Here is a 24,301-nt window from a genome sequence, read left to right as displayed (position 1 = left end):
ACATGTACTCATAAATGTATCTTTTGAAAATGTCATCCTGAGAAGTTAATAAATGCGGTCCTCCTAGTAGCTTCAGGCCCAGGACAGCAGCTCTCAATGCTGAGATCAGTGCAGACTTTGGGCATTTTTATATTGGAATAAGTGAATTTATAGCTTCTTAAGATGACTATAGGACATGATCGTGTAACCAAAGCAAGATGTGCTTGGTTCCTTCTGGAGTCTCTTGTTCACTTACCATGAACAGAGCACATGCCTTCATTTTTCTGTACTTACTGGAGCCAAGTGGACGTTGGAAATCCAAATATTTTCCCTGAACTGTTCATCATAATAGAGGTGAACACTGGAATGGCTGTGTATGATTCCTTTTATATATTTATTTTCATATATATATATATTCACTTCACATGGTATTAAATTGCATAAGGACATTTTTACACAAGTATATGGTATACTTTGAGTGTGTCACCCCCATACTCCTCTCTCCTCCTCTTTCTTCCCACTCCCCTCTCCAGGTCCCATTGTTCCCCTAGATGTGTTTGATTCTTATTAGGAGAAAAATCTTGGCAATCTGTCAGTTTTGTTATTCATTGTTCCCTTCCTCCCTTCATACAGTCTTTTGTTCATTCATTCTTTCTTTCTTTCTTTCTATATTTATTCCTTTCATCTTTTGTTTCTTGAGTCAACATTTAGCTCAGCAAAACTCAGGCCTCTCGTGATTCCAGAGAGTACTTGTGAATTCACTGGATATTTTCTAGGAACCCAGAATCTTCTTTCCTATGAACCTGAAAAATATGTCAGCTTGGAGATCTCGAGTTCTCTAAGCTTTTGGAGGAAAACCAACGTAGTCGCTGCAGGTCCAGAGTTAAAATCTGGAGTTGATTGGAAACTAGTCAACCACATTTCACTTTGTACCATACACTTAGCACAGGAATGTGGCTGAATTAACAGACACGTTTCTAATATCAAAGCATAACACAAAGCTAGATGTGAAGAAAAGCAAGAGGTTTTTAATGAAATGAAGAATGTTTTAGACGTTGCTTCCCCACCCGCCCCTTGCTTAGCCCTACACCTTATATTTCTAATGTTAAGACTCTATATTTGCCATCTAGTTGCCCATCATTTGGAGAGACTGAGACTAAACAGTTATGACCTAGGTACCATCATCTCCAGGTCACATTTCCATTTGAACCTCAGTTTACTCATCTGTTACATGGGAATACTGATGGAACAAAGTTTGTGGCTCTGGTGAGAAAGAAATGAGATGCTAATTTAGGCATCAGTAAACTACTGTTCACAGACCAAATCCAGTCTACCTCCTTTTTTTTTTTTTTTTTTTTTTTTTTTATCTTGCCCACAAGTTAAAAGTAGTCTTCTATATTTTTTAATGGCTGGGGAAAATGAAAAAAAAATTTCATTACATGTAAAAAACACATAAATTCAAATGTCAGTGTCAACAGTTTTATTTGAAGTCAGCCACATTTCCCTCTATGCACCATCTGTGGGTGCCACTCCAGGTGGACCAAAACAGGCAACAGGCAGCACCATTTGCAGGGAAGGCTGGCTGCCCCCTGCAGCCGCTGCTGGTGAGCGGCAGATAGCCCAGCGAAGGCTGTTCCTACCATCTAGTTCCCAGGGAAATCATACTTCTTCCAGCTGGCCAGGCATTCAGGTGGAGTGAAAGAGTACGTAAAACAGGAATTCATTTCATTTCTCTCTCCCTGGAGGAGCAACAGCCTTCATGGCAACAGTGGCCGGTCTCCCTCACTGCAGGATAGATAGAGGCCATTGGCCTTGTTACAAGAGCCTTATGGCTACTGACTTCTGAAGCAGTGTGGTTGGACTGTTTGCCTTTGTTTAATGTCTCTGCCCAACCCTTTTCCAAAGCCAATGTGCGGCCCATGTGGTTCCCTGCAGCTCACATTTTCATGAAAAGAAGGCCCTATGCCTTCAAGACCATGAAAGTTTAGAACTTTTTCTAAACTTTAATTCTAAGCCTGTAAGAAATAAAATCCGGGCTGGCAAGATGGTAAAGGTACTTGCTGCGAAGCCTGACAATGTGGCTTTGATCCCTGAGATCCACATCGTGGAAGGAGAGACCTGACTCCCGAGCGTTGTCCATCCTGTGTGGGCCTCCTCACAAACATGTACAAATAAATGAACATTTACAATATTAAAAACAGTGGAACATAGTGGTGCTCACCTTTAATCCGAGCACTTGGGAAGGCAGAGGCAGGTGGATCTCTGTGAGTTCAAGACCAACCTGGTCTAGAGAGTTCCAGAACAACAGAGCTACTTAGAGAAACCCTATCTCGAAATAAAACAAACAAACAAACAAAAAGTTGAAAAATAAATAAAATCTACCTTGACTATAGCAGTTTTGGAATAGCTCAGGTGTAACACAAAAATGTTTTGGCCTTGGTTGATTGAATTGTTACAACTAATGGAATTAACCTTTCTTTGCTAACATTATAAAACCAAAGCGACTGATTCTTCTTAGTCAGGGACCTGTCAGCTGCACCTGAAAAAAAGAAAACAACAATAACAACAACCCCTCCGCCAATAACCTAGATGAAAAGGAAAACAGCATTACTGGCTGCCATTGGTTTCCAACATGGCTTGACCTGTGCTCCCTATCTGCCCCAGCCTGATCTTCTTGTGGTTGCAGCTTCATGGCCGCATGCTAGTCTAGAGGAAGGAGACTCAGTCTTTGCTGTGCTGTGTAAGCAAAGTTTAATGTGTGCCCTTGTTACATCCTCCTTCATAAAAGACAAGTTCACATGTATCCCAGGCCAACCTCAAACTATGTAGCCATGGATGGCTTTGAGCTCTGATCCCCCTGCCTCTACCTCCTGAGTGCTGGGATTACAGGCATGAGCTGTCACATCCAATTTATATGCTGCTGAGGGTTAAACCCAGGCCTTCTTGCACGCTAGGTGTGAACACCCTACCTGAGGAGTCTCAGCCCTAGCCCAAGGTCAGTGACATTCTCTCCGTTTCATCATTCATCCTGCTAGGCTAGTGTCTGTTGGCCCCACCCTATTCTGCTGATATCAGAGTGAGGGAGCAGAGAGAAAACAGTGCTAAGGTGGACCATGCTGGGGCTCCTGAAGCATCCACTGGGTCGTGGCTTGTGGCACAGCCACTCACATTCCGACTTGGCACACAACTCCTAGCAGTGGCACAGACTGTCTCATTAGGAGTGATCTCTCCCTCTAGGCGCTTGTACACAGAGTATCAAAATGCTCCAAAGATACAACAATTCTGAATCCAGGGTTAGGAGGTCAAAGTCTGTTCTTATCGACTCAGGAGCCATCTCCCACCCTTCCGTCCACTGTAGGGCAACGGCTCTTTCATGGCCATGAGGTAGCAAATGTATGAATGATCCCAGAAGGCAGAGGAAGACAGAGCCAAAGGATGGGAAGGATGGCAGAGCCTGAAACAGATATAAGAACATCTTGCTGTCAGAGGTTCTGTTGCACTTGCCAGCAGGAAACCCGGTTCTCCTCAGAATGGCTGCTGCCCTCCAGTATGGGGTTTTAGCCAAGTTATCCAACTGTTCATAATCCACAGTGTACAATGGGGACAATGTTACCTTTGTAACTATGTCCCGAGGTCATATGTAAGCAGTGCCTTGTACAACACCAGACACGGAGAGTGGCGTTAGTGATGTAACCATCTCTAAACGGCCCCATAGGTCACTGGGCACCCCAGGTCACTCATGGCCATGGAGTAAACAGGTTTAAGGTGCACACCAGTAAGAACCAGGTGCAGTAGCTGAGTGTTCACGCTGCCTGTTACAGGACTAAAACTTGATCTGTGTTGCCTGATTGTTACTGACCTTTCTTAATCACTGTTCTATGGCTGTGACAAAACACTGTGGTGAAGGAAGGCAACTTAATTTTTTTTTTTTTTTTTAAAGCATTTAGTTGGGATCTTGCTTATTGTTTTGGTGGGTTAGCCCATGACTATTATAGCAGAAAGCATGGCAGCAGGCTGGTAGGCATGGTGGTGGGGCAGTAGCCAAGAGATCACATCTGATCCATGAGCAAAAGACAGACAGAGACAGAGACAGAGACAGAGACAGAGAGCGTGCACTAACTGGAATGGGGTACCTCCAAGCCCACCATAGTGACTCACCTCCTCCAACAAGTCCACACCTCCTAATTGTTCCCAAGTAGTTCCACCAACTAGGAGCCAAGCATTCAAGCAGGCAATTCAAACATACACTCCTCGGGGGGGAGGGGGGCACTCTCATTTAAGTCACAAAGGATCTCTACACAGGCCGGATGTAATTGCTCTGGGGGGGCAGACCAAAGAGAAGCTTATTAGAACGGAAGGGTGGAAGAGACTCTTATCTATGTCTTGTACCTTCATGGGGAAGGAATTTGCCAATTCCACTCCTGTCTGTCTGTCGGTCTGTCTGTCCGTCTGTCCATCTGGTGATCAGCAATCATGTCTGTGAGTTCATTATTTCCATCCTGAATATTGCCTCTTGAAGATTTGCCTGCATAGAGACCAGTCCCAGGTTCAAACCCACAGATCCCCTGCAAACAGAAAAACCAAGACTCCTTCATAGAGCATGCTTTGGGGGAATACTTGGGGGGGGTATGGAGGGGGTGTTTTGTTTTGTTTTGTTTTCTTATTACTTGGCAAAATAATCCAGGCGGTGTGTGAGTCGCCAGTAGAGACTGTGAGGTTTGAGGAAGTAGAATCCACCTTACAAACTGTGGATCTCAATGAAGAAGAGAACGGGCCTGAACCCACAGATGTCAGAGTCAAGGAAGAAAGCAAACCCCGGCGGACCCCTCTGATGGCCTTTCTCAGACAAATGGTAAGCCACTTCCATCTGTCAGTCCATCATGCAGAGCGGATGTCCCTGCCCATCTTCTGAGAGTAGGGGTTGGTCCTACCCACATGTGAGATGTAACTGTGTTGAGTCACAGGGACTATGGATGGGCTCAGTAAGAAATTCCCTCTCACCCTTCTCGTTCCATCATGTGGCCTGCTTCTTGCTATATACTTTACCTCGGATAATTCCCTTTTTGGTAAATTAGGAGTTTGGGTTGTCAATTTTGACAAAAGTATCCACCCAGAAGTTCATTTCATTACTGGCTTTACACTGTATGTTTGTTGATGTTTGCTTCAGTTGTTGGTAGATGATAATGCTTTCTCGTTATGATGATGAAGTGAGCTTTCCTTTTATTCAAATGAATTGTGTACACAAAGAGCATAAGAGGCCTGTAATCCCAGACTCGGGAGGCAGAGGCAGGCAGATTGCTGTGAGTGCAAGGCCAGCCTGGTCTACAAAGTAAGTCCAGGACAGCCAAGGCTACACAGAGAAACCCTGTCTCAAAAAACCATAAAACCAAAAAAAAAAAAGAAAAAAAAGAGAGAGAGAGAGAGTGTGTGTGTGTGTAAAGATAGAGCTAAGGAGATGGTGCTCAGTACTTAAGATCATATGCTGCTCTTGCAGAGAACCAGGGTTCTGGTCCCAATGCCCACACCAGGTGGCTCACAACCATCTGTAACTCCAGTTCCAAGAAAGCCAATACCCTCTTGTAGCCTCTTAGGAATACTGCACACATATGGTCCACAAACAAGCAAACACACACACACACACACACACACACACACACACACACACACACACACACTTTTTTAAAAATAAGAGAAAATTTAAAGAATATGTAAATAAGTTAAGGCAGGCCCTTAAAAACAACATAAGGCTTTTTTTTTTTTTTTTTTGGATTAAACACTAATTTGTATAACTTATAGCCAGGCAAGGTGGTTTACCCCTGTAATCCTAGCACACAAGAGACTGGAGCGCATTCCAAGTTCAAAGCCACACAGTGCCACACAGTGAGACTCAGACCGCAGAAGAAAGGCCATAGCTGTAGACTAAAGGTGACATCTGAGATATGAATGGCCTCAGGTTTCGGATGCAGTCGTGGTCACCTAATATCTTACACTGGCAGTGTGTGCATAGCTTGGTTGGTGGATTCACCATGCTCTTAACCTGTGTCTTAACCGGAAGAATGCAGGCACACACCCTTGGGTCCCTGCAACTTTCAACACCCAGCAGCTTAAACAGCACAAGAAAGCTAAAGTCAGCCGGGCGACAGCAGCAAAGCCCCAGTGAAGGCCATTGGTTCCGTTCTCCTTTAATGAAGAGGGAGACTTCCACCCTCAGGTGCCTCCATTTTCATCCTAGGGAAAGAAAGGCTCCAGTTTTTCAAGTTCTGCCTGTCAGTGAGTGTGCAGAGCAACAGAAGCCAGCCAATGCCTTGCGGGTGGGGAACGAGACTTATTAGAAGGGGTCAGCAGGGCCCCGTTCTGTTCTTGTTGGCCCCTGGCGTGGAGGCTGTAGAAGCTGTGGGCAGGCTGGGGCTGATCACCACCTCTCTCACTGCCCGTTTGCTCTAAACGTGAGGCCATCGAGGGGACTCAGCAGGCAAAGGAACCTGCAATCAAGGTTGACAACCTGAGTTTCAGCTCCCAAACTCACAGTGCTGAAGGAGAGAAATGACTTTGGAAGTTGTCCTCTGACCTCCATATGTGAACCGTGGTACCCATGCGTGCCCGTGTGCATGCACACACACACACACACACACACACACACACACACACACACACACACTCACACACTAAAACTGCACCAGGACCAGGTTCCAGCCTCATGTTAAATGCTGCTGCAGTGGCACGCATCTGTCCTCCTAGCCCTCCTACAGGGTAGCAGGAGGTGGTGACAGAATTTGGTAAGAGTTCATAGGCCAGTTGGCCTGGTGGCCCCAGCACCAGCAGCGACAAGAGAGACAACACAGTAGACAGGCAAGAACTGACTCCCAAAAGTTGTTCTCCATATGTGTGCCATCATATATAAGAGCCTGCCAACACACACACACACACACACACACACACACACACACACACACACACACACAAATAAATAAATAATTAAATAAATAACAATTTTTGAAAGAGACTTTTACACTCCTTTTTTTCCATGGCACTAGTAAACATATTTGGCCAGTTTCTGGCGACTGATCTAAATGACGGATAGCATTCCCAAGCTGTTCATCAAATGAAAGGCAGGGTCTGCTTCCTTAGTTCTGGATGAAGTGGATAAACACAGAAGAATCGGCAAATAGCCTCTTCTAAATCACCAGTGTGGCTAGCTGCACTGAGAAGGGGAGAAAAAGACAAGAAGCTCCAAACTAGGCACAAAAAAAGCCAAAAAAAACAAAAACAAAAACAAAAAAACAAACAAAAACAAAAAAAAACCCCAAAAACAAAAAACAACAACAACACACAAAACCACAAAAAAAAAAAAAAAAAAAAAACCCAACCCAGAGGGCCTGGCACTATGAAAAAGCAGTTAACACAGTCAATCCCTTGGGAAACAACAACAACAACAACAAATCTTCATTTTTAATTCTGCTCATGCCAATGAGCAGGCCCCAATATTTCACACACAGTCTTGCTACATGAAGAACGTACATGCACTTTAATTTTTTAAAAAACACTTATTTATTTTGTGTGCTGAGGATAATGTGTATCTGTAGAGGTCAGAGGGCAACTTGTGAGAATCAGTTCTCTCTTTCCTTCTGTGGGTCCTAGGAATGAAACTCAGGTTCTCAAACTTGGGGGCAGGCACCTTTACCCAGTGTGCCACGCCCCAGCCTTTACAGCCACTGTTATGTATGCGTATTAGTGCCCCGCCCCCATGGGAGGCAGATCCAGTGATTACTTTCAGGAACCTTTTTTTTTTTTTTCTCTTTATTGTATTCATGGCCTCAAAGTTGATTTAAAATCTTTGGATTTATACGGCGATCAAGGCAGAGAGCCTGGCATCAGGCATTGAATACCACCGACATGACGTGTAACCTACCACTAAGGGGTAGAGCAACATGTTAAAGCCACAACCAAATGTTTCAAGCTTATTTTCACATAAATAGAGAATTATAATTTTTATTTTATAAAGCTTACTTAATAGAAAGCCCAATAGCAAAACCTCTTGTTTGTACCCAGCTCCACTAGCTGGAGAGTTGCTTTTCTGTCTGCCTCTGCCTCACCTCTCTTCCTTTCTGATGCATTTTACTGTTTTGTAGTAAAGTAATTCATTGTTGGATACTTCCCCCCGCCCCAATAGGTGCATTACTATATTCATTTGGTTGCTTTTCTTTTATTTAATTTTGTTTGCTTGGTTGGTTGGGTTTTGTTTTTCAGGTTGTTGGTTTGTTTGTTTGTTTTGGCATTTTGAAATAGATAGGCTTTCACTATCATGATTGGAACTCACCATGTGACCCAATCTGGCCTCAAACTCATAGCAATCTCCTGGCTCACCCTGCCATGTGCTAAGATTACAGATAAGAACCTCTGTACACCATTTGCCTAGTTCACTTCTTAAGAAACCATTTTCTTTCCAGAAATGCACCTCTTACAAATTGGGAGGTCTTTGTCACTTGTATAACTACATTTCAGGTAGAAGACAGTAAGTAATATAAATCCTAGCATTCAATGCCACACAGAAAGCTATACCAGACCTCCGAAGTCCCCACAGGCTCTTGCAGGAACTCAGAATAATTGCAAGGAACATCTGACATGAGGTGGGCAGTAAAGAGACACACATTCACACACACAAATCAGCTGCATGTCAAGAAATTGACTGCTTGAATTGCTGGTGTATTTCATAGCGTGAGTAGGCAGAGGGCTGCTCATATACCCAATCACCAGGCAGGCAGATTCAAAACCAGAAATGCGGGGATAGAAATACACAGATTTCAGATTTGTAATCTGTCAGCAGAGTGACAACCGGCCTCTGGAAAGCCCACACTGTCTCCACACTAGTTTTACCTACATTCTCCCATGTCATCCTCCTTAGCAGTTTTTCTCCAGACAACTGGCGTTATAAGAAAATCTTGATGGGTGTGACATCTCAGGCTGATGGGAAGACTCTGAGGTTTAATAGTAGCTAAAGTCATGGGTGAGGAGGCACCCGAGAAGCCCGGTTATGTTAATCACATTGAATCTAATAGGCTAATAAAACTTCAAGAAGCAGTATCTGCAAGGCAAGGGAAGGTGGTTTGAAATGAGAATTGTATAACAAAATAGAGAAGTCTTTGGGCCAAAATTCTGGACCTCAAATTTCCCTTCAGCTATTAAAATATTGATAAGAAGGTGATGAGGAGATTTCTCAGTGGTTAGGAACAGTTAAGACCCAGGTTGGTTCCTAATATTACAACTGCCTCTAACTCCAGATCCAGGAGCACACACAGAGAGACAGACAGACAGACAGACAGACTGACTGACAAGACAAGACAAAATACATTTTTTAGGTCACACAGGGCCCAGGTGTAATAAACACTGCTGTTCCAAGTGAGCATCAGGACTCAGAGACCAAAGAGGGGCTGAGCAATTCGCCCAAACCCTACAGCAAACTCAGGGTTCGCAGTCATGTGTTTCCTTTTAGTCCATTGTTGTTTCTAAAGCTGCCCTTTGACCTGGGTGCTACTGCCACTTCCTGTGTGGCCACTGGTTTCTAGGATCGTGTGAAGGCAGTGTTCCCTATGCAAACATTGTTTTTATACGTTGGGCTACTAGTCTTGCTTAAAATTACAACAGAGAAAAATGAATGCTTGACTTATCTTAAGCTTGGAAATAGAGTTCTTAAATATATTTGTTCTTACAATGAAAGTCACTTCAGAGAGATCGTTTGTATGACTCATCCAATTCTATCAAGTGAACATGTCAGTGAAACAAAAAACTGGTGTATTTCCTCTGTGGACCTGGAATTTCTCGTAGATTCATTTCCTTGGATCTGAGTTAATGAGATTGTGTTAGCAAACATTATTGCTAATCCTCTCACATTATTAAGACTCCACTCCAAAACTGAGAGTGCTGGCCCACATCTGTAATCCCAGCATTCAGGACAGGGATGCAGGAGGATCAGAAGTTCAAGATCATCTTTGGGTACATAATAAGTTGGAGGCCAACCCTGGGCTACATGAGACCCGATAGGTAGGTAGGTAGGTAGGTAGATAGATAGATAGATAGATAGATAGATAGATAGATAGATAGATAAGATCACCCTACTTCTTCTTTGGCTTGAGGGTGGTGTTTTCTGTTTGTTTGTTGAGACAAGGATTCTCCACGTAGACCTGGCTGTCCTTGAACTCACTAAGTAGACCAGGCTAGCCCTGCTGCTTAGATGAATCTATTTCTAGTCCAGACTTTTAAGGTAGGAAGACACAGGGCTTTGATCTCGATCTTGAGGTGAGAAGACACGCCTTTAATGCAGGACACACCTTCTGCTGGGAGCTTATATAAGGACAGAGAAGAAGGAAGCTTTTGCTCTCTGCCTGCCCTCACCTCGCTGGCACATCCGTTCCTTCACTGGCATTGCAGCCTATTTCTTCAGGATTCCAGCATCTACTGAAGGTCAGCTGAGACATCCAGCCTTTTGAGACTAAGCAACTACTGGATTCTTGGACTTTCCATTCACAGCCTATACTTGTTGGATTAGTTGGACTGCAAGCCTGTAAGTCATTCCAATAAATCCCAGATAGATAGATAGATAGATAGATAGATAGATAGATAGATAGATAGATAGATATCCATTCTATAAGTTCTATGACTCTAAAGACCCCTGACTAATGCATCCACCATGCCCCTGTCTCCCGGTGCCGGAATTAAAGGCTTGTGCCACCACACCCATCCCACTCATTTTAACTGTCTTCTTTGGCTGAAGAGTCAAAATCCATTTGCACTCCTTTCCAAACAAAATGTGAACATCCACCAAATGCTCCTGCTCAAATGTCGACCATCTGAGTGACCCATGTTGGAAGCAACCTCAATACTCCTTAGAGCATCAAATTATCAGATTGCACCACGCAAGCAATGAAAACTGGCATCATTAATATGCGAGGCTCAGACCCCTGCGTCTCTTCTAAACTACAGACTGAGATGCTTCACCCTGAGTCTCACGAACAAAACCACTCGTGAAACAAGGCAGTCAGCAGACAGCAGGGACAGCTCGGAGATGGCTTCCAAGCCTCTAAACTTTTCTACAGAGCACTAAATTGTCTCTGAAAGAATTGTAGTATCCTCAAACAGTAACTGCTACTTTTGACAGCAAATAAAGATAAGGCTCAGTAGCTACCATCATGTGGACGGCAAAGCCCAACCTGGGTTATCTGGGTTGTTACTAAAAGAAGGTTCTGCAGAGTTAGGAAGGAAAAAGCAGGGTGAGGGAGGGCGGGTGGGAGGAATTATTTCTCATGACAGGGATTACTAAGGAAGTGGCCTCAGGTGAACTCAGTGACATCTTTGTGTGAAGCCAGCAGTCAGTCAGCTTGGCAAACATACAGCTTCTTGTGCTTCCAAATGAATCCAGAAAAGCCATCAGCAGGCTTGGAGTGGGTGGATGGAATTGAGCCATTGTGGTGGGGCATACCTTTAATCCTAACTCAGAGAGGCAGAGGCAGGCAAATCGATGTGAGTTCAAGGCCAGCCTGGTCTACAAAGTCCCGGATAGCCAAGGCTACACAGAGAAACCCTGTCTTGGAAAACCAAAACCAAAAGCAAAAACAAAAGCTATTTCATTGGTGGGACACACCTTTAATCTCAGTGCTTGGGAGACACAGGCTGGTGGATCTCTGAGTTCGAGGCCAGCCTGATCTACAAAGTGAGTTCCAGGATAGACGAGGCTACACAGAGAAACCAAAAACAAACAAACAAAAGCAATTTTGTTCATTTGTGTTGTATTGGCCACTTTTCTATTGCTATTGTAAAACAATGTGACGTTTACTTGGGCCAATAGCTCCAGAGAGAAATGAGTTCATGGTGGCAAAGCAGAGGCATGGGATTGGAACCGGAAGCCGAATGGTCACATCTCCAACTGAAAGGAGGAAACAGAGAACAGAAATGAACAAGAGTCCTTAAACTCCCAAAGCCACCTCCAGTGGCATGCTCTCTCCAACAAGGCCATACCTCCCAAGCCTCCCCAGACAGTATCACCAACTAGGGAGCAAGTGTTGAAATGCCAGAGCCTATGGGGGACAGTCTCATTCAAGCCACCAAACATGTGTTTGTGTTCTGCAACTAAACGTTTTCCCTGAAGGGGTGGGTTACTCATTTGGTAAACTGCTTTTCAAGTATGGGGGCTTGAGTTTCACCCCCAGCGCCCATATTTAAAAGGCCAGGCATGATAGCCTACGGTTGTAGTTTCAGCATGGAAGAAGCAGAAACAGGCAGATTTGTGGGGATCCCTGGCCAGGCAGCTAAGTTGGTGAGTTCCAGGTTCAGTGAGAGACTGTGTCAAAAACAACAGGTGCATGCTTTCCGGGAAGTGTCACTCAGTGTTGACCTGGGGCAGCCACATGCATGCACACTGCCACACAAAAGCACTTCCCACCCACCTACAGGCACAAATATACATGGCCCCCAAGGTCTAACTAATACAGACAGAAGCCACATTCTGAGGGCCATGCTGGAGTGTGGGTGAGTACAAGGGCTCTTTCTACACGGTCTGAACCCAGGGGACCAAGCGAGATCCCAGAGTGCCAAAGCATTAGCAGGTGGTAGGAGGGCTGACAGCAACAGCCAAAGGACTCGATTCCTTTTCTCAACAACTCTGGCAAGATCAAGCATCTCAGAACAGCACAGGTGACCCTCAGAAGACCCAGAGGAAAGAGGAGCCACTCTCCAAGCCCAAGGATCTAAATTCCACGTGAAGGGCACACCCAAAGTTCCCTTGGAAACCTCTGTGGTTCCCACTACAGTGAAGGCTCTAAGAAGAATGCGTGCATGGAAGCCAGGAGCACTGCTCGTCTGAGTCAGTGGTCTGTTGCTGTGAAAAGACGCCATCCATGACATAGGCACCTTGTATGAAAGGGAGCACTTGGCTGGGAGCTTGCTCATAGTTTTAGAAGATCGGTCTATAAGCATCATGGCAGACAGCATGGCGATACGCCAGCAGGCACGGTGCTGGAGACGTAGCTGAGACACTGAGCCACATCCACAAGCAACAGGCAACAGGAAGAGAGATAGAAGCAGAGACAAACTGACTGACTGACTGACTGACTGACTGACTGGGTCTGGCATGGGCTTTTGAAACCTCAAAGCCTACCCCAAGTGACACACTTCCTTCAACAAAGCCATCCCTCCTAATTCTTCTCATCTTAAAGAGTTCACACCCTAGAGACTAAGCATTTAATTATATGAGCCTATAGGGGCCATTCTTATTTAAACCACCAGAGTGGTGCATGCTGATAAATCCCAGTTACTCAGAAGGCCGAAGCCAACAGATGGTGAGTTCAAGGCCTGCCTGGGCAGTGGAGCAGATCCTGTCTCAAAAAAGAAAGAAAAGGCAAGTTCATGGAACTTGGTGGCATCCTGGTCTCCATTCCTAACCAATCAGGAGACACTCATCAAGGCTGTTCTCTGTGCATGGGGTACTCTGGCGATGTGCCTTTAGGGATAAGGACAGATGCAGCGACCCTCACGCTCTGTCCAAACTTTTGATGGTCCTAGTTGGTGCTTCTGTTGTTTGGTCAGCAATACCAAGTCATACTTAAGAAGACCAGTGTCCACCTTGTGAGTGCGCGGGTCTCCCAAACGTCTGCACTTTAGGTTCATCAGTGTCTGTCTTCTCCAAGCCCGCATCCACTGGCTTAATCTAACTTCAATTTACCTCATGCGAATAATCTAATTTCAAGTAGATGGTCAATCACCACTATCGATTGAGTGGCGCCTGCTCCTCCTTGGGGAGGTAGAATGGCAGGTGTGGCTTAGACTTTGGCGCGGGGACTCACTGCCCGCTGTCACAGCGTGGGACCCTAACCGGCTAGTTCCACAGCCCTCTTAGTGTCTCTGAGCTTCTATTTTGCTTGCTCTGAAAATGAGAAAAGACGATTCCCCTCTGTTAAGGCTCTGCTGTGGTGAACCAGCCGTACACATTTTTCTCTCTTCGCACACCGCCTTCACTCAGCGGCCACTCAGTTAGCCTTCCCTTTGACACCCTAAGCATCATACCTCCGACAACTGAAGCCTGTAACGCTCATCATGCAGAATGCAATTGAGCACCTGTAAGGTTTTGTTTGTCATGCACGTTTGGTATGTGTGTTTCTATGCATCTTTGCCTGTACATGGGTACACATGTGGGGGGAGTGTACATGCATATGTGTACCCGTGTGTCTGAGGCTGGTGTTGGGAGTCTTCCTTATGTGTTAAGGCAAGGTCTCTTGGTTGAACCAGAAGCTCTCAGATATGACTAGCCTAGCTAGCCTGATCTCCAGCAATTCTGCCTCTACCTCCTGTGACCTGGAATTATAGGTGGTCGCCTGCCCATCCAGCTTTCTGGGGTCTGAGCTCTGTCCCCACATCTGCTGTTTTCATAAAAGGTGCTTTAACCACAGAGCCAGCTGCCCCCCACCCACCCACCCCCACCAGCCTCTCCTGTTCTTAGGATTAAGTGTTCTTGACTGTGCGTAGTGAGTGCATGCTGTCTGCTAAGGGAACAGCCCAGTTGATGACATTGCAGCTGGGAGTCTCCTCTTTGTCCCACACTGCTTAGTCCCCCTTCCCTGCACAGCGGGAAGGAGACGATGCTAAGAAATGACCTTCAGACATTACACCTGGGTCAGTGCTGCTGACCAGACCCGAGCGTTCATCATCACTTCCCGTGAGTATTTGATTGCATCGTGCACTGAGCACCACAGCATGCACAGTGAAAGCCACCTAGCCCAGGGTGAGCCTGAGTGCGACTGTGGCCAGTTAGAGCGCTGACTACTTAGACCCTTAAGAAGCCCCGAGGAGCTTATTAAACAAGGTGGCTGAGCGCCAACCCCCAGAGTTAATGATTCAGCCAATCCAGATCTAAACAGGTGTGGAAAAAGTGCATCTTTCTACCAAATCCCCAGGTGAGTGGATGCCTCTGTGCCTGTGGTCACAATTTAGAAGCTCAGCTCACCTGGTGGAAGGAATCAAAAGTGCAGATTCAACTAGATGCCGCCCTGTCAAGGAAGCCACTGGCTCTAGGGGGCGCTAAAGGGTGGCGAATGGACCACTCACTAACAACTCTCAATTGGCTGAAAATAGAAAGAAAAAAAGAAAGCAGCCAGGTAGCACCAATGGAATGCTGCTAAAATGCCTAGTTATTCGTCCGTTTGTTCATTCGTTCATTCATACATTCATTTCTTTAACTACCTCCTCCTTCTAGCACTACTTTCTTCTTCTCCTTCCCCTTCTGAAAGAGGGTCTCATTTAGCCTAGGCTATCTCAGGGTCCTGCTGCCTCAGCCCCTAAGTGCTGGAATTACAAGTGTTCTCCTGGGGAGGCAGGAACAGATGTCCGTTCACCCCATATAGGGGACCAGTGACTGAGCACAGTAAAAACTCCACTGAGGTCTTAGGTTGCAAACCGATGAGTGTGTTGGGCTTATTTCCACAACTAGGGGTTGTTGGGTGAGCTGGGGTGGCCCCAAAGTAGCTGTAGCGCTGGAAGGTCCCACCCCAACATGGATAATGACTTCCTCATAGCCAGCTAGTTGGAACTGCACCCCTCTGCCCAGTTAACCTTCCACACACTGTGCCCTAGCACCCCCCCCCCAGACCACAAACAGCTGGGGCAGAATCTCATACTGCTGGGAAGGGAGGGGCTGGACTCTCAGGTGAGGGTCTAATGCTCCCCCAGCTTCTGTGAGGGACAGTCAACAGGCGTGATGTTGAAGGTCTCTTACTGCAGTCACAGCTGCTCCATGGCAGTCCTGTCACGCCCAGAAGGCAGCATTCTGCAACAATAGGTGTGTACCCATCAGGGCCAGTGTCAACACTAGCGTTTTCCTCATGATCCGTTCATCTCAGAATCATAGAATCCCAAGGTAAGGGACTTTTGCCACCCCTTTAGGAAGCTAACGCTTGAATTCCAGCGGACTCTGATGACACAAACACCCACTTCTCTGTGAGGGACCCCTTTCCAGTTGCTCTTCTAGTGTCTTGGCCCTAAACCCGGGTTTGGAAGAAGTGCGCGCATCTGTTCATCCCCGCCGCCGTGTTGTTGTGCTCACTGAAAGGATGCTGTCTGTTTGTTGTTTTAGTCAGTGAAAGGGAGAGACGGGACCACCCGCTCGGAAGAAACTAATGGGAAGGACTCCAGCTGCCAAGTAAGTGACCTTCGCGCCTCAGCCTGGCGGCGGGGTTACCTGGTGCTCGCTCACGGTCTCCAGGCTCACCGTCCATGCAAGCCTCAGCCTCGCGGGGAACATTTCCCGATTGAGCCCCCATGGTATGCCCTACTGTGTTGGGCTCCGCAGACCTGGTACGAACTAGAGTCCTCAGCTCTGCCGCCCCTGCTCTTCTCTCTTCATATAGAACATTTCTTCCCGGACCTCAAGTTCTAGCAGAAACGTCTCCTCCTCAAAGGGATCCTGTGCCCTTCAGGCTTTGCTGCCTTCTTGTTCCTTCACTTCGTGATATTGTAACGATTCTCCCGTCTGTCTCTCCTGATCCTTCTCACTCCTGTGTGGAGCCAGCGGGTGCTTCTGGTTTTCTATCTATCTCCTCGTGTGGTGTCTGGTGCAGAGTAGGAACTATTACATGAAAGTTGTTCGCTTGCTTCCTTTCTTGACTATTAACGAACAGACCGTTTTATGTCTGTGCAGGATCTTTCTTTTGAACATGGGACCATCAGGCTGGGTGGTAGCTCAGTCGCTCTCACATACACAAAGTCCTGGGTTCCAGCCCAGCACTGCAGAAAACCAGTCAGGGGAATACACGCCGGCAACTTGAGAGGCAGAAGGAGGGAAATTCCCCCCATTTTATAATCTGGCACCGCTACAAAAATGTCAAACATTCTTGTGTTAATTTTAAGAAATGCTTAAAAGCCTGCATTTTAGATTCAAAGGGCCTGGGTCAGATCCTGGCTTAGGCAGGGCTTTTTTGTTTGTTTAGGGTTTTGTATGTGTGTTGGGGGAGTGCTGTGGGTGTTTTGACAGAGTCACCAACCTCCCAGTGCCTTGGTTTCCTCACCTAGGACAATGTAGGGGAAGAAAACACCATAGGGTGTCCTACAGCACTGGTGTGGAGGGCTCAATAAATAGTTTATATCAGTGTAGGATGCCATAACAAAACACCAAAAACTGAGGGGCTCAAACCACAGAAACTTCTTTTCTCACATTGCTGTTGGCTAGAAAGGCTAAAATCTAAGTACTGGTGAGGTTCAGTCTCTACTGAAGGGTCCCTTCCTTGCTTGCAAATGGCTGCCTTCTGTCTTGCATGGGAAACGGGAGGAGAGCGCCCCCTGGTGCCTCTTCCTGTAACGATGCTAAACCTTTGGCATCAGCCCATCTGTATGCCATTTAATGTGAATTATTTTTTTTTCTTAATGTGAATTATTACTTTATTCCAAACACAGTCACAAAAGGGACTTTTAAGGTATGAATTGGAGTTGCATAACTCAACCAATTGCAGATGCTGCTTCTCATTATTATTAAACTGTTGGTGGGGAATAATCACCGTATTGTGAGGCTCATATCACATGACTCTCTAGCATAACTCAGAATACGGTCTAGAGTTTCTGTTTCTATTAATAATTAGAAAACTTCTATATATGGTTTCATATATTATAAATATATTAGAATATTTAAAAATATAATGTTTTTCTATTATTTTTATATATCTATGTTGGCCCTCCAAATCTATAATCTCAGCCACTTCGGAGCTCAAACTTTATACAGAAAGAAAACTATGAGCTAGAGAGATCACTCAGTGGGTAAACGCTGGTCATGCTAGCCTGTCAACCTGAGTTCAAATCCGAGGCCCCCGACAAAAATCTGGATGTAGTGGTGGACATCTGTAATCCCAGCATTCCTGTGGAGAAATGGAAGACAAAGACAGAATTACCCAGAAGTTCATGGGCTAGCTAGCCTGGAGCACACAGCACAGCATTAAAAAATAGCAAGAAAGACCCCTGAAAGGTGTCCCCCCCACCCCCCCCCTCTCTCTCTCACACACACACACACACACACACATACACACATACACTTTGGAGCAGTATCTCCAAGAGCTGGGACTTAACCAAAAATCAGCAGCCAGCATCCTAAGCCCTAACAAACTGGACAGAAGTAACAAGGAAAAGCCTTGTTCCCAGACAGAGTTTTTCCTGAGAAGAGAGGGGGAGTCCCTGAGGCTGGCGGGGTGGGGCAGGGGGGGGGGAGGTTCACACTGGGCAATATGAGTGAGCAGTGGGCCCTAGTGTGTGCCTCTGAGTCACTGTTTCCTGGTGCTTGGTCTACACAGTGCACTCAGCCTCACAGTTTCCTAAAAAGAGGAACTGCAGGCAATGTCACCAGGGTGGCCTGCTCTTCTGCTAACCTGTGGGCCCGGGACTTTCCTGAACACGAAGCTGTCAGTTCCTTGTCCTGGACCTCTACTGTGTGTTGGCATTCCACATGGACCAGCCAGATGTGGTCATCTGACCCTCAGGTGACCTTACGCAGAAGAGGGCATGAGAAGGCTCCCGATGCCTGTTCACACAATGAGGACCCATTAGAACTATATTCTAGCCAGGTCCCTGACTCCAGGGTGGGCTTTCGAGTCACGGCTAGATGCTAACATCCTCCACGTATTTTATGGACAGGGAGTTCAGGGGTTCACAGAGTATCACAGGTCCCTGGCCTTCCCAAGGAGCATCGTGATGGGGGTCCCTTCATCCTGAGGAGAGACAGTCGCTCTGGGCTTCCTATACTTCAGGGATTCTTGTGTGTTAGCACTTGCTACAGCTTTGGCTGCTGAGAAATGACAGGATTAGGGACCCAGTGGCTGCAGAATAATTTGAAGGGTGCTGGCTACATCCAAGGGTATCTGCTTCCTGGAGAGCTGCAGTCTCCATGAGCTCAGACTCAAGCGCAGCCTGTCCACTTGCCTTCTGCATCTTTCTCAGGGCTGTGCTGGCTTCACTAGTGGAAAACACTTGCTTTTATTCTTGGTCAACACTGCAGCTCTGCCATCAAGACTCCCTGACTTCATGAACCAGCGTTTGTAGACCTGTACCAAGGGTTCAAGTGTGGCCCATGGGGCAGCAGCTATACTTCCGTTGTTTGTGGTGACGTGGGGCATGGGTTTGTAATTCTAACACCAGCACTTGGGAGGCAGAGGCTGGAAGATCTCCAGTTTGAGTCTCGGGCTGGCCATGTCGAGTCCTGGGGTCTCCTGACTAGGATCTGAGCAGCACTAGCCCGTGGGATGCTGTGTGTGTCACTGGTTCATCAAATTTATCCAGCTACTCCAGTGTGCCTCCCTTGTACCAAAGCCAGAATGGCTAAGACCTGTGTCCACCTGACACCACAGACCTTACTTGAGCCTCAGCGGGCTCGTGCAGGTGGGGGTGGGGGGGTCTTTTCCGCTTTTATATTGTCTGTACTGGTGGACCTCTGAGTTTAAAAAAACGTGATGAAGAAACGATTTCAACATCCTGCAAGATTCTGGGGGGGGGGTGTTTTTGTTTTTGTTTATTTTTTGGGTTTTGGGGGGTTTTTTGTTTTGTTTTTGTTTTTTGTTTGTTTGTTTGTTTTTGGTTTTTGGTTTTTTTTTTTTTTTTTTCCCTGGGTAAATGTAGCTAGTCTTACCAGAATCTTCTAGGACTTGGGTTTTTAAAGCTTTTTCATTGTAGATACCCTGCAGGGTATCTCATTTTGGTATTGAAAGATGTCCACACAAACCAAAAAATAAGCATCGAGGTTTTTTTCAACTACCATTTCATGAAATAAAAGGTCAGTTTCACATAATTATGAATTCAGAATGAGCTCCCAAGAAATAAGTCGCTTGTGCTAATTACAGGAAACCCTATCAATACTGACCTATGACCTACGGGCTTCAGGAGGGCTTCAGGAATGGCTGAATCCAAGGTCACATACGCTAACATCCACACTGATATCTTGAAACAAAGTCTCAAAGGTCCGGGCTTATATTTTCATAGCTTCAAATCTGATAGAACTGAAGCCAAGCCTCTAGATCATTCTACCTAAGCTCAAAAATCAGATCAGCTTCTGTGGCCCACTATCATAAACCAATCAGACTGTCTTCCACTACACTGAGCCAATCAGAGCTGTCTTCAGCTATCCTGAGCCAATCAGAGCTGTCTTCAGCTATCCTGAGCCAATCAGAGCTGTACATGCCTCATCATGTACACTGCTGTGAATGCTCCGATCTGGGCCATGTGCCTGAGGTAGGATTAATCTGCCTAGATTTCATGGAGTAGCTCTTATTACTCCCTCAGTTTACAGTTGGGAAGATAGAGGCCCTCGGGACTTAAATGGCTCAGCCCAAGTTATTTATGTAGTTTGCCAATGAAGGGAGAGTGCCGGCAGGGAAAACATAAGTATTGATTACAAGATAAATATGTAAATAAGTGTCCCCTGCTATGCACAGCCTTGATGATTCCCCCCCCCCCCCGCCCCACATTTTACCCAAACTCATTTCCAACATCTGAACATCTCTGTTTTAACGCATTTACCTCTCTGCTATTAAGAATCATCTTTCAGACAGTAAACAGGGGCTTTGTTTGAAATTGCTGTAGACGTCAAACCCCACGGAGAAGACGCCCTCGCCCCCAGAGCCAGAGCCCGTGGGAACAGCCCAGAAAAGCAAGGAGACCTCATCGAAGGACAAGAAATCGGTGGAGAAGAAGTCAGTGGCTGAGACCAACAAGCAGAAGAGCAGCAAACAGGAAGCCAAGGAGCCTGTGCAGTGCATGCAGTCACCCATGGTGGAAGCAAACTCGCTGCAAAATGGGGACAAGACCCCGAAGAGGTCTGAGAAGCAGCGACAGTCTCTTGGGGGTTTCCTAAAGGGCCTGGTAAGCAGATAGGGTGTTTGTGTCTTCTTTCTCAGTTCTTGGTTAATGGGTGATGTATTTGTCTCCAAGGCAGGGGCTGGCAGGAAAGCTGGTAAACAAATGATTCTTGTTCACCTACTGAGTGCCAGACACTGTGCTGGGCACAGAGAGCAACAGTCATACAGGCTGTTCTAGAGATCGAGGTTGGGGGCAAGAAAGATAAAGATGCCAGGTGGTAGGGACAGGAAAATCTAAATAGCACAGGGAACAATGGGGAGAAGATGGAGGCCAAGAGCCAATGCCCCCAGAGTGAGTGCTCACTGCCTCCTAGCTCTGTGTCCTTGACTGAGTCACTCGAACCCTCTCGGTGCCTCGGTTTCCCTGTTATAGCAGCTGCAATTCTGTCTGCTTTCTATTGCTGTGATAAACACTGTGACCAAAGGCAACTTGAAGAGGAAAGGGATTGTTTCAGCTTACAGTTTAGAGTCCCTCGTGGAGGGAAGTCAGGGCAGGCACCTGAAGGCAGGAACTAAAGGAGAGACCATGGAGGAATGCTGCTTGCTGATTTGCTCTCCATTTTATACAACCTAGGACCACCAGCCCAAGGGATGGCACCATCCATTTTGGGCTGGGACCTCCCACAGCAACCTGCAGTCAAGAAAATGCCCCCCATAGACTTGTCTACAGTCAAATCAGAGGCTATTCCTCAGTTGACGGTCCCTCTGCCCTGATGACTCTGGCTGTGTCAATTTAACAAGAAGTAGCAAGCACGGACCCATTTATATCATATCATCACTGAGTGTTAAAAAGAAAAACTCAACAGATTTAATATGGAGTAATGAGGGTAGGCCTGTCCATGAATCAGGCAGAGCTCTGAAACAGAAGAGGATGCCGGGGCCCAGCTCCGCCCTGCAAGCCACCAGCTGACAGGTTGGATGCAGATACAAAGTCATCACTGATTGGCTACAAGAGGCATCAGGGTGGTATGATGCGGCATTTACCTTATTTGGGCATGGTATGATATGTTGTGTGTCTGTGATTGGCGAAAACTAGGCTGTGATTGGCTGAAGCCCTACTATGTGCTACACAAAAGATACTCTCCTATTAGGTTTTGGTGAGTTTAGCCACTCAGTCACACTGTGCTTTGTGACATAAGAATTTAATAAAGAGCCAGCCTCACGCTGATGACCTCCTGTGTCTACACCTGTCAGGGATATAAATGCTCGGCTACTTCTTCTCTGAAGGAGCAGATGGGACTGCTGGGAGCAGGGGAATCCTTTTGCTCTTACAGTTTTAAGCAGAGTGGTAAGGCAATCAGATTTGTTCCAACCATGCCACAAAGTTATCAGCGTTGTGATCTTGAAGACACATGTAAGTGCCAGGAAGCCACAGTCACAGGAGATCTCAGGGGCAAAGTGGTTGACTAGACTAGCCAAATCAGTGTGTTCTTGGTTCACGTGAGAGACCCTGTCTCAGTCACTGTCAGAGCAATTGGGGAAGACACCTGGCATCAGCCTGCGGCCTTCACATGTGCACCAAACTCGTGAGTGTGTCCTAACACATGCACACCACACAAACACACGTACACACACAGACAAAAACTATGTTGTGTTATATTTCCTATGCTAGACTATGTGGCAGATAGCGTGTATACATTGTGTAATATACATTATATGTTGTGTATGGTAATCATATAGTCTAGTATACACATACCTTTTATAGTATACTGTACTTTTTATGCTACATATAACTTACTACAGTAAGTACTAAACGGTGCTACATCCTCCTTTGTAGCGCTCTGTGCACAATCCTGTGTTGTAAGGTTCTATTTTATACTGCAAAAAGAACCACCAGTGACAGTGCCTCTGAGCCATGTGACATGTATGAATCTCAACTCACGTGTGACAGGAAGGCTAAGGGTTCTAGTATTCCTTGGTATGAAATCCTAGAAAATCTAGGCATAGTGGCGCAGGCCTATAGTCCTAACTCTCAGGAGGATTGCTGTGAGTCCAGGGCCAGCCTGAGCTAGCTAGTGAGTTCTAGGACAGCCGAGGCTACCCAATGAGATGCTATCTGGAAGATCAAACAAACAGATGAAACAGGATCCTAGGGGGGAAAAAAAACCAGAGCCGTAGAATAGGGAAAGGTCAGATGTTGTGCGGGTTTGTAAGTGGGAGATTGGCAAACACAAGGGAGGTGCACGCTTTGATTTAGGTGGTGCTGACATGACCTTTTGTATTAGTCTGAGCTCACAGAACTGTATGCAGGAAAGACTACTTTGACCGTGTCTAAGTTACATGTGACAGAAATGGTCTGAGTGCCATAGTACAGTCATAACAGTACCTGCGTGCATCCGCCTGCCACACCGAGACATTAGTCAGCATACCCTTCCCATGCCAGGCACTTGCACGGCCCCGAGGATGCAGCGGACTAAATCCACAGAGGAAGAAGATGCCAGATAAGAGTAGTGACATCACTTTGGATAGTGAGGAAGAATAAGCCGGGGCATCATTTTGTGAGACACTGAAAGAATGAATTGCTTGACAGTAACTTGGGATGAGCTGTCTAGAATGAACCAGAATAGGAAGTAAACCCCCCATCACCCTCCCCCTATACCCCCTGACCCTGCCACCACTGCCCCTAGGACTATTTAAGTGTGTCACAGTCTGAGCACACTTTGTCTCAGAAAAAAACCCTCGGAGATGGGTCTGAGCACGCTCATTTAAAAGGAAAAAAAAAAAAAAATCAAATCATATATGTGTCACACACAAATCACAAAACCGGAAAGCGGTGTCACCAGATGCCGAAGCTGGCCACCTAGACATGAATAGGGTGTATTTGCTTACACAGGACCCAGCTGACAATAAGTGTGTGGTCAGCGCTCCTTGCTGCTGCTGGTCTTATACTGGCTGCTTTATGTTTTTCTCCAGGGACCAAAGCGGATGTTGGATGCTCAAGTGCAAACGGACCCCGTATCCATCGGACCAGTCGGAAAATCCAAGTAAACAAACCACCCAGCCCCTACCGGGTCGTCCCACTCCATCTCCTGTCCAGACTCACACTGTGTATATATTTGTTTTCCTCCTGGCCAGCCAATGAGATTCTGCCTACAACTCCAACCTGAAATTGTTGTAGATCGAGGTGTATTATTTACGTCTCTGGTCCAGTCTTTCCTGGCAAATGAGTGTTAAAATGGGTTAGCAGGTTAACTAGTTGATCTGGGGGAGATCATCAGGTATGGGGGGAGTAGGTAGATAAAGGCATTTGTGCTAAGTTATGAAAAATGGCAGTGTCCAGTAAGTTGCCGAAGAAAAATGCTTATGAGAAAGAGAATAGTCTCCTTGGTAGCAAGTGTCCATTCTTCCTCTACCCCTGAAGAGGGGAAGGGAAAACCTTTTTTTTTTTCAGTTCACGCTTTGGGGAAGGAGTCCTCAGGGTGGGGACCCTGCATTAGGCAGCTCCAACTGTCTGG

At 46.2% G+C, this 24,301-nt stretch overlaps 1 protein-coding gene across 4 annotated transcripts in view; it reads left to right on the top strand.

Moving 5' to 3' along the window:
* Bcas1 (brain enriched myelin associated protein 1) overlaps positions 1 to 24,053 on the top strand; it is a 73,891-nt gene extending 49,838 nt beyond the window's left edge. For 3 of the 4 annotated variants that reach the window (XM_051143874.1, XM_051143872.1, XM_051143871.1), the window contains 4 exons: positions 4,664 to 4,831; positions 16,094 to 16,159; positions 20,572 to 20,850; positions 23,760 to 24,053. In XM_051143874.1, the coding sequence (XP_050999831.1) occupies positions 4,664 to 4,831; positions 16,094 to 16,159; positions 20,572 to 20,850; positions 23,760 to 23,834 (588 nt within the window). In that variant the 3' untranslated portion in view covers positions 23,835 to 24,053. The remainder of the gene's footprint in view (positions 1 to 4,663; positions 4,832 to 16,093; positions 16,160 to 20,571; positions 20,851 to 23,759) is intronic. The other variant, XM_051143875.1, reaches the window with a different exon arrangement.
* The last annotated feature ends 248 nt before the right edge of the window (positions 24,054 to 24,301 follow it).

This window comes from Acomys russatus, chromosome 4 (genome assembly GCF_903995435.1).
Source record: "Acomys russatus chromosome 4, mAcoRus1.1, whole genome shotgun sequence".
Classification (NCBI taxonomy): domain Eukaryota; kingdom Metazoa; phylum Chordata; class Mammalia; order Rodentia; family Muridae; genus Acomys; species Acomys russatus.
Note: the sequence above shows the minus strand (reverse complement) of the source record. Positions and strands in the feature narration are given on the sequence as shown.